Raw genomic sequence first — 11,407 nt, 5'->3', positions numbered from 1 at the left:
CTGAAGCGTCGCACAACTTATTTGCCAGTCGCAGATTCTAGTCGCGGAATTGAAAGGAGTTTGTCGCTGAATCCGCAGTCGCAGTTTGTCACAAAATTCGACCCGGCCGAGCACTGAATCGTCGCACAACTTATTTGCCAGTCGCAGATTCTAGTCGCGGAAAGGATTTTGTCGCTGAATCCGCTGTCGCAGTTTGTCACACATTCGCCTACTGTGTCGTACACATGCGACTAGTGCTAAACTCTTACTCACAGCGTTCTTATATGGTCATTAATTAGGTTGTCATTTAAAACAACGCAAACCTTTCAGTGTTTAGGTTCTGCAGGCACAGCAACACAACATCATCTGCATACCCACACACACGCCTCATGGAAATGTTTGTGTGTGTGTGTGTGTGTGTGTGTATTTAATTTGTTTTTATGGTCTGTTAAGTGTGAGGCTACGCAACGTAAGTCCGATCATCGTCAATATGGTTCTCTGTCTCCACGTACAGGTGGTCTGTGAAGTAAGCTGGCATGAAGGAGTCGGGCTGATGGGGGAGGCTCTCGGAAGAGCCGTAAATGGACCAAGCAGCGGCCGTGTCAGCGACGCTAAAGTCCACAAACAGATCCACCAAGCCTTCGTCCTCCTCCTCCACAACCTTCTTCCCTCCCTCTCCACCATCGCCCTCACCGTTCGCTTCTTTATCTTTCTTGTCCTCCCCCTGTTTGTTCTCTGGCTTTTTCTTGACGAAAGTGTCCAAGTCGTTGCTTTTGCTGTCCTTGTTTTTGTCGCCTTTCTCGTCTTTCTTATCCTTGTCTTTACTCTTGTCCTTTTCTTTGTCTTTTTCCTTGTCCTTCTCCTTGTCTTTGTCCTTGTCTTTCTCGTTGTCTTTGTCCTTCTTGACTCCATTGGAGTCTTTATCGCCTGAAGAAGGCTTGGCCCCGCCGCTGTCTTTGGCACCGTCGTCGTCGTTGTTGTTGTCCCCTTCCTCTCCCCCCTCCCCCTCCTCCTCAGGGATGTCTCTGGTGGCGACGAGGTCCAGCACTGGCCAGTACTGCTTGTAGGCCGTGATGATCTCGTCCACCTGGCCCTGTGGTCAGCAAACAGAATATTAAGATAAGATAAGATAAGAAAAGAAAAGTTTAATGATCATTTTCATTTTACATAAACATGGACATTTTTCTTTTGGCACCACATCGCATTTTTGATAACACAAACGCACGATCAAAGAGCATAATCGAACATAAATACACTACTAAGATCAACTTATTATCATTGTGAAACAACGGTGCATTATCAACCACAAGTTATCAACAACCATTTCTTGCAGTCGTCCCGCGGTGATACATGCATACGCCCTTACATCCTGAAATTCCCTGGGCGAAGTCCACTACGCGAAATATACTTCGCAAAGCTTGCCGCACGGATCTTTAGCACTGAGTTTTCGGTAAAAAGACTTCGCGAAGTCGACTTCGGGTCCCATGAAGGACCGCCTTCAGGCTTTCCCAAAAGCCGATGTTAATAAAAATAAAATGATTAATTCTGGGAAACTGTTGAAGGGAAGCAACTCTTATCGTGCAAACATTGAATCTTCCACACACCTGGACTGGGTGGCCGAGTGGTAACGCACTTGCGCTCGGAAGCGAGAGGTTGCGAGTTCGACCCTGGGTCAGGGCGTTAGCAATTTTCTCCCCCCTTTCCTAACCTAGGTGGTGGGTTCAAGTGCTAGTCTTTCGGATGAGACGAAAAACCGAGGTCCCTTCGTGTACACTACATTGGGGTGTGCACGTTAAAGATCCCACGATTGACAAAAGGGTCTTTCCTGGCAAAATTGTATAGGCATAGATAAAAATGTCCACCAAAATACCCGTGTGACTTGGAATAATAGGCCGTGAAAAGTAGGATATGCGCCGAAATGGCTGCAATTTGCTGGCCGATGTGAATGCGTGATGTATTGTGTAAACAAATTCCATCTCACACGGCATAAATAAATCCCTGCGCCTTGAATATGTGCGCGATATAAATTGCATAAAATAAAAAAAATAAAAATAAAATTAAATCCCTGCGCTTAGAACTGTACCCACGGAATACGCGCGATATAAGCCTCATATTGATTGATTGATTGACACCATAATGATATCCATCGAAAGCAACCGATTGCAAGCAGGCGTTGACAGAGACAAGGAGGAGTGTTGATAGGCTTATGGAGGAAATCATGAATCGATTGCAATAACACTGTATTGACGTGACCTAAAACAGATCGCTATGAAACTGAACTCACCTGACACATGACTGTGGTGTTTCTAAAAGTAACGTCCAACCTCACCAACAAATGTTTTGTATTGGTCCAAATGTTTTACTGACTTTTGTGTTGAAATACAAGTAGGAAAAAACCCTCACATGCATGAAGACAACTTCCCGTAATGACTACTTTGAATCGAGACTCAAGACATGGTAATACAGATCGAATGACTCACCGTTCTCCAAACTGAGCATTGCCCTATATTCTTTCCCGGTTAGAGATGCAACACCCCCCCCCCCCCCAATCTCACTTTCTCAAAACGCGAAGACAAACAAGCAATCAGCAGTTCCATCAATTTTAAAATGATGCTCTTGATAGTAAACTTGGCATTTATTTATTCTTTACCTTGAAGCTTATACTCTAGAGGCTGAGCCTGGCCCTTTTGATATAGGAGGTGAATTTATTAAGCAGTGCATTTATCTAGCAGTTTCTTTACCTTAAAGCTAATACTCTTGAGACTGAGCTTGGTCCCTTTGCTGGACAGGACGTTTTTGAGCAGCATGGGGACGAAGCCTCCGGCCAGTGTGGCCAGCGTGGTGTTGGTGGAGGACATGGCCATCACGTTGCCGAACGCCATCACCACGATCATCACGAACATCAGGAACACCACGATGATCATGAACTTGCCCGTGGCAGCAAGCAGGTTGATGTACACTGGTCCCGGCGCTCCGTGCACGCGTACCTGATACAAGAAAGTGGGTACATGTGTACTCAGATCGTTGCCTGACACAAACATTAATTAAATGCCTTCTCATGTTGATAAAACTGCAAGCAGGTTGATGTACACTGGTCCCGGCGCTCCATGCACGCGTACCTGACACAAAAAGCGGGTACATGTGTTCTTCTATTGATACAGATGGGTACATGAACACTCTTTGCGTGACAAACATCAGGAACACCACGATGATCATGAACTTGCCCGTGGCGGTAAGCAGGTTGATGTACACTGGCCCCGGCGCTCCGTGCACGCGGACCTGACGCAAGAAAGAGGGTACATGTGTACTTAGATCGATACCTGACACAGTGTTAGGAAACGCTGCCGTTGCTGAACTTTGGTTCAGTTTTGTGTGTTGCATGTAGTTGACTTATTTGTACTTTGTGGGAAAGTACCGATATTATATTTTGTAAACACAATATTTATGTTTGGACGAGAATGCAGGTGAACTTTCTAGTCCTGTCAAAACAAGTTGTTTACCACGTTGTTTTGAGTCGTGGGTTCGTGGCGTTCGCTCGGATTAAGTGCGTCGGCACTTTTGATGTACGTCACAGAGAATGTCACTATTCTAGTCCATGGACAGTTCATCTAATTTTAGTTGTATCATGTTCGGTCTGGAATATTCTCGAGATTGAGTATTTACTATATATAGGCCAGCGCGATTTGTATGTAAAAAAGGCTTCTACTTTGAGTTCTGCTACGATGTGCAGTTGTATGTATGGAATGCTAAATAAATCCTCGAACTCAATTTGACGAGTTTTTGTCTGCTGCTGTGAAGACGGGCCACGTAGAATAAAAGAACACAACTATACGACATTTGAGAACTTCGTCAATCTCAAGTGTCGTGTAACCGACACGGTTGGCCTAGTGGTAAGGCGTCCGCCCAGTGATCGGGAGGTCGTGGGTTCAAACCCCGGCCGGGTCATACCTCAGACTTTAAAATTGGCAATCTAGTGGCTGCTCCGCCTGGCGTCTGGCATTATGGAGTTAGTACTAGGACTGGTTGGTCCGGTGTCAGAATAATGTGACTGAGTGAGACATGAAGCCTGTGCTGCGACTTCTGTCTTGTGTGTGGCGCACGTTATATGTCAAAGCAGCACCGCCCTGATATGGCCCTACGTGGTCGAACAAACACACAGAATTGGGTACATGTCTTCTCATGTTGATAACATTGCAAGCAGGTGGATGTACACTGGTCCCGGTGCTCCGTGCACGCGTATTTGACAAGAAAAGCGGATACTTGTGTACCGGCCATATTGATACAAATGGGTACATGAGCACTCTTGACTTGACAAACATCAGGAACACCACGATGGTCATGAACTTGCCTGTGGCGGCAAGCAGGTTGATGCACACAGTGTCTTGTACCCTGAGTAGTAGGGGTTCACTTGTATCCTTAACACGACAAACATAAAGTTACTTTAGCACGATAGAGTGAACTTGCCTACGGCGGCAAGCAGGTTGATGTACACTTGCCCGGAGCCTCCGTGCATGCGTACATGAGGCAGGAAGGTTGGTACGTGAGTACTCAGATCAATTTTGTTGGTAAATTACCACGTTTGATGACACATGGATCAGGATGTATCACTATGATGATCACGAAATCCCCCCCCCCCCCTCGAACTTTGGGCGCCAATATAATCGTTTCAAGCATAGAATGCAAATGAAAACAAACCCACTTATGTCCTGACAATTTATACAGAAAAGAAGGACTTACCAACAAGTATTAGGCGAAAAGCAACACTTATTAGCCTTACCTCGCACAATTTCTGGAACAATCTGAGAGGAATGCGTGGCGTGTCGTGGGAGTCTAAAAATAGCAGCAGCTGACCCACTTTCCATCGGATTTCCTTTTTGTCAAAGTTGAGCTGAGGCTGCATTTCGTTCAGTTCGTCTACACACTTCACCTGTAACAAAACAGGGTTTTCAATCATGCTTCAATAATTGAATGTTGAGTCGCCACTTCGAAGAAAGATTGACTTTGGCACAGATATTCTTCATTATATGGCATATGTATTTAGTGCCAACATGACACATTTTTAAAAATATTTTTTATTGGTTTAAACACAATTTTATTCAAAATACATGACATGAAACAATTGACAAAAATGCAGCTAGGACACGAACTCAAGCAGATGCTTATTTGACGTGACCATAACAATGCTAAGTTACACAAGTTTTCATGATGGTGGACAACACAATTATTAACCAGAAGAACAAAATTTAGGAGGGGGGTATGGGGAACTTAATCAAAACAGGAGGATTTACAGAGAGAAAAAAATTAAAAAAATTAATCAAATAAAGAAAAAAATAAGGTGAGACTATGAATGAAGCGTGTGGGACGAGAACATCGATGCTAAGACATGCAATAAGTAAGTTCAGATAAATGTACATTTTCATGGAGAGGGCAGCATAGTTCGTTACGAATGTATGGAAGAAAACAACCACACACACACACACACAAAAGAGAACAGCAAAACAAAAACAAAAACTCAATGATAATTATTACTTATGTTAAATATGTAATTGATGCAACAACACTGAGAGGCGGGTTTACGTTCTCCTGCACACAAACATACACAATACCAGTACGTGGGCTAATCCTTCAAGTTAGTCGACCAGATTCAGCAATAAAGGATTGGACCGACTCGAAAATCAATGTATTTATGCGAAATGAATGTTGCTCGCTGCCTCTTAATAATGTTTCCACGTGTCTAAAATTAGCAGGCAGTGAGTTAATTGTGGACATACGAGCATTTTCAAAGAACGTGCAGTATAACAAGTAATGTGCAGCTGTTTCGTTCCGGTTACCGCACGCACACTGTGGGTTATCTTTTAAATGGCGTTTGCATAATCGCAATTAAGGTTACTCATGTTTAAACGCATTCTGCTGTGTTGTATTTCTACCTGTCTTTTTCCAAAATAATAATAAACTGGCACATAATGATGAGGACTTTGTAAATAATGCTTAAACTCGCTAATTGAGTTTGTGGTTTTAACCACATCAGGCAGATCATTCCATAAAATTGTAGTCGAAGGAACAAAGGATGTTCGGAAGATTTCTGTCCTGTGAGCTGGTACAAATCTTTCAAGTGGTCGTCTTCTGTGATAAGGATTTAAGGATGAAACTAGTGGTGGCAAAAGGTCAACTAAATATAGGGGACATTTACCATGAACCATTTTATGATATAAAATCAATTTATGTTGTCTTCGGCGTTCCTTTAGACTACAAAATCCGCTTTCTTTGTAAATCTTACCATGACTAGTTCTCCGCACACCGCCAATTATAATACGTAAAGCTTCAAGGTGTAGTTTTTCCAGGGTGTTCGACAGGGCTTCGGTACAATTATCCCATAATACATCAACATAGTCAAAATGTGGCAAAATAAAGGATTTGTACATTATTTCCAAACTTTTTCTGCATAACTTATACTTATAATGCCTTAAACAATTAATCAACAAAGTGGTCTTTTTCACAATATTTCTGACTTGAGCGTCCCATTTACAGTCATTTTGCAAAATAATACCGAGGTGCTTGTGTTCCTTTGTGTCTTCCAAAACAATTCCATTGAAAAATAACGGGTCAATTTGGCTTAAGTCACGTTTTATATTCAGCAATTTGGTTTTTGTTTCATTAAATGTGACTTTCCAACGTGCTGCCCAACAACTAATTTTATCGAGGTCTGTATTTAAAATGTCGGCACGTCTTACCGGATCATTCAATGCAAGTGACATTCTAGTATCATCAGCAAACAATTTAATAACAGACTCAATATCATTTACAATATCATTTATATAAATCAAAAACAACAAAGGGCCTAACACAGAGCCTTGAGGAACGCCTGCTTGTATACCTTTCAGCTCTGACTTAGCTCCTTTAACGACAACTAATTGAACACGGTTTGCTAAGTAACTACAAAACCATGACAATAGTCGACCTCGAACACCAATCGATTCCAATTTTACTAATAATCCTTTGTGCCAGACTTTGTCAAAAGCTTTCGACACATAAAAAAATACCGCCTGTGTTGTTAAACCGCTGTCGTAATTTAAACATACATCATTATATATAGAGACAAGTTGACAAATCGTCGAGTCGCCGGGTATAAAACCTGACTGTGTAGGTGTGAGTATGTTGTTGGATTGTAAAAAGAGATATAGGTGGCTATGAATACATCGTTCCAAAACTTTGCCAACGCAACTCAACAAGGAAATCGGACGATAATTATTACAAGTGTCCGCTGAACCTGACTTATAAATAGGCGTAACATTCGCAGTTTTCCAAATTTTAGGATATACTCCTTCCCTCAAACTTCTGTTAAACATATGGGTGAGTGGCTCCGAAATAACATCTATAGCTGCAATGAGAAGTCTGTTGTGGATCAAATCGGGACCAATGGCTTTTCTTTTATCAAGATTTTTAATTACATCTTTTACCTCGTTAACTGACAAAACAATATCACATAATTCGCAATCAAGAAACGGCACTTGAGGAACATCATCATCTGGGTCTTCAACATTGGAATTTTTAATAAAACAGTTATTAAAGGCGTTAGCTTTGTCTTGGCTTAGTTCATAAACTTCGCCGTTGTCACAGATAGGCGGAATTTCGTCACCATATAATCCTTTCTTCTTCATGAATGATTTCACTAACTTCCACCAATCTTTTGTACCAAACTGCGTTGAATCGGAAACTTTTGCGTCTAATTCAGAATAATATTCTAAAATCCGTTCTCTTTTCTTTGCTGTAACAAGGTTACGTGCCTGGCGATAACTCAACCAATCTTCCGGCTGTTTACTTGTTTTGGCTTTCAAATGAATCTGATCACGTTGGTCTATTAACATTAAAATTTCAGGTGTAATCCCAGGTGCGTCGTTAGGACGTATCGTTACTTCTTTTACTGGCATGCACTGTTTGGCTATGTCCATAAATAGTGCAGATAAAATATGAACACTTTCGTCAAACACCTCCTCCATGAGAATGTCTTGCCAGTTAACCTGAGAGAGTGCTTCGCAAAAACCATCAACATTAAGTTTACTATAATTAAAGAGTGTTCTTTTATAGGAATTATTTTTATTCACAATTCTGTTTAATACAATGTGTGGTACACTATGATCACTACAAATAGGTGGCAACACATTCACTTGTTTAACTAACTGAGGGGTCTGGGTGATGATAAGGTCAATACATGTACTAGTGGTGGCTGTTACACGCGTTGGCGTATTCACAAGTTGACAGAGCTGGTGCGCCTGTAAAATATTCAAAAAGTTCCGCGATGGAGAGTTCAGGAAGTCGACGTTGAAATCGCCTAAAATCACAAATCTCAATAATTGGTTATTCACTCGCCTTAAGCTTTCATCAATTAAATCCCAATAATGAATATTAGCACTAGGTGGGCGATAGAATGAGCCAATCAAAATGCTTTCATGGCTCAACTTTGTCTCAATCCAGACTGCTTCAAGACCATCGACTTGGAGATCAGGTTAGCTTTCCAGTTAATATAGCCCTAACCACAGGTATATTATCTGCAAGTAAGATCATGTGCTTGTGCCCTAACTTATTGTTGTAGTTACAACATTTTGATGGCGAAGCTCTTCCTTTCACAGCTGAAGGCCGCAGTGGGGTCATTACAGTATAAGTTTACTTGAATGTGACAATCACGGGACGTTCGTAGTACGTGAGCTCTTGAAAACAGAGAGCGTTCGTAAATTAAGGGTTCGCATTTCCTGCATGGCCCTCTTTAAATAGAAAACGGAAGTAAAGATACAATATTTAAATACAAAGAGGCTGATATTTTCATGAAAGATAATCAAAACATAAACAGCAGAAAACAAAGATTTCCGAACATAGTTGCAGTCCAAAAAGCCGGAAAACATCGCCACAGGCTAGGAGACGTGGAGACGTGGGTTCATACAATTAGCCTAAAAACACGGCTGAACTGACTATAGAGAGACATGAAGACGGTACCACTACATACCAGGAAGGCGGCGTTAGCCTGCTGTGAGCTTGGCATGGAGGCGATCTTTCTGAGATCTTCCGTGGTCCTGTCAATCATTTCGTCAATGATGGTCTTGTCGAAGGTGACGTAGTTCTCGTAGACGTTGTTGTAGCAGTCGTGCATGTAGACGAAGACCAGCAGCACCATGCTGACGTACTTGAGCACCGACCCCGCGTTCACGATGATCCCCATCATGGTAAAGGCTAGCACCTGCAGAACGACAGATATAATGGCGTATCGTACAGCTTGAATAGGCACACTCCTTCCCGTGAACACTGTTCTGTTCACCATCTCAGATCTGACCAGGCTTTTACATAAGATAAGACCATCCCTCCACTTAATCGCATACCAACAATCAACACCCTGACTGCCCCCTGTAAGGAGTTAGAAATATATGAATGAATTCTTAAAAAATCACTAAAAAGTCTGACTGACCGCTCTACAAAGGGTACACATGGGACAATATGAGTCATCTAGTGTTCCTCTCAAGTATATGGAGTCCCACAGGGCTCTGTATTAGGTCCTGTCCTGTTCACGTTGTACATTATTCAAAAGAACTATCTGACATCATCTCCAAGCACGGGTGTGAACATCACACATATGCTGATGCTACTCAGATGGAGGATTCTGCGAACCTTTGAGATCTCCCGAAAGTGCCCCACAACACCGAACTGTGAATTAAGTCAGTCAAGGACTGAATGATTGACAGCAAACTGAAGTTGAATGATACTAAGACTAAAGTGATGCTGCACAAATCTAAGCAAGCGTTGAAACTGACTGACCGTACCTTTGTAACCATAGTTAGCACCACCCACAGACACACAGAGGCACACAGAGACACACACACACACACACACGCTCCCAGACAGACAGACATACACACACACATACACACGCACACATACGCACACATACACACAAATACACACACATACCGGCACACAAACAAACAAACGAACAAACAGACAAACAAACAAACAAACGTAACATGACAATCAAACTGACCTCAATAATGAGCCCCGCAGACTCAGCAAAGATGAGCGAGAGGGAGTAGAGGATACAGAGGCAGAAGGCGGAGCAGGCGAACTGCAGGAGGAAGTCCCGGACAGTGGCCAGCCCGCTGAAGGTCATGTCTGAGGGACAGCAAGACTCCTCCTCCTTCTCCTCTCCGTCACGGTGCACCGCTTTGTCCACCTTGGAGATCCGCGACCCTAGCTTCCGCATCTTCTTGAATCTGGACATCCAAAGTGAGAATTTTATTTTCCCTGGTACGGACAGCGTGAGGCACATAGGGAATATGAAACGTTGAATGTGAGAATCAAAACACGCCTGTGAAGACGCAAGCGTATCAAATCAAATTGAATCAAGCGATTCGCTTGCGTCTTCACTGCAAGCCGCTGAACATTTTGTCACGATAAGTGTTGTGTAATTAGCGTTTTGTCTGTGCACATAAAAGACCGCTGGGTCAAGATGTTTGTGAACGTAACGTTTTGTTTTGTCAATAATTAAACGTTCCAACAACTTACCTTTCTTGGTTTTTGATTATGAATTTTGGAACGTTGGCTGCAGTCTATTTGTTGTTGAATGTGAGATTTTCCATTCAATAAGAACTGAAGGCTACTAGGCTACAAGTGTTCACTAATAGACTCACGGGCAGGGGAGGTTGTCCTTTGATAAGGCAGTCCTCAATCGAGCACTTCGCGAAGTCTTTTTTATTTTACTTTATAGAAAATGCAGTGCCAACACTTTGTGCAGCGAGCTCTGCGAAGTCGACGTTGCCTAATGTGTGTGACGTAGATCTCTCCAATAGCATAGTCCTCAGTTTGTGGTGCAATCGAAAGAAATGCCCTGGGACAGTAGGGGCGACCACCCCCAACCAGGCGCGTTCACAGGTGGCGGATAGTGTGATGGCCTTCAGATATGGAGGTTAGCTGCGAAATAAGCCAGGCTTGCCAGGACGAATAAGCAGTCGCGGACCAACTGGCGGTGCTTCCAACAGGATGGGGCGAGGTAACAGGTGGCACTGTTACACTCAAGAAATACCCCAGGTGTCCAATGACGGGAGCATCATGCGAACAAGAGCCGCATTTTAAGTTCTAGCCCTGGGGAAGGTCACCTCAGATAAACAAACCAGCCAGCTATGGCCAAATAGCCGGGTAGACTGGACTCGACAGCCCTGTAAAGCCACCAGTCTAGGAGAAGGATCACTCCGATATAAAAACACGCTGAAGCCGGATGAGCTGGGCCATGTATGGCGCATAACGACAGCTCAACGCATCAACGCTCATATGACAGACGACGAAAGAAATGCGTGGAATATAGACACACAAACAGTGTGCGTTAACCTACACAACAGGTTTCCCTAATCAATAAACTTCTCCAACCAGAAAGAGTCTTACGAATGGACAT

General features: G+C 43.0%; 1 protein-coding gene across 1 annotated transcript in view; it reads right to left on the bottom strand.

Moving 5' to 3' along the window:
* Positions 1 to 6: 6 nt before the first annotated feature.
* The window catches only part of LOC138956211 (uncharacterized), a gene marked incomplete at its 5' end in the record, with an annotated part of 22,929 nt that continues 11,528 nt past the window's right edge, over positions 7 to 11,407 (bottom strand). The window contains 5 exon segments of the mRNA XM_070327626.1: positions 7 to 1,072; positions 2,721 to 2,966; positions 4,757 to 4,906; positions 8,978 to 9,208; positions 10,004 to 10,232. Of these exon segments, the coding sequence (XP_070183727.1) occupies positions 440 to 1,072; positions 2,721 to 2,966; positions 4,757 to 4,906; positions 8,978 to 9,208; positions 10,004 to 10,232 (1,489 nt within the window). The 3' untranslated portion in view covers positions 7 to 439.

This window comes from Littorina saxatilis, unplaced genomic scaffold, assembly GCF_037325665.1.
Source record: "Littorina saxatilis isolate snail1 unplaced genomic scaffold, US_GU_Lsax_2.0 scaffold_1508, whole genome shotgun sequence".
NCBI lineage: Eukaryota > Metazoa > Mollusca > Gastropoda > Littorinimorpha > Littorinidae > Littorina > Littorina saxatilis.
This window is presented reverse-complemented; position numbering and strand designations above follow the sequence as displayed.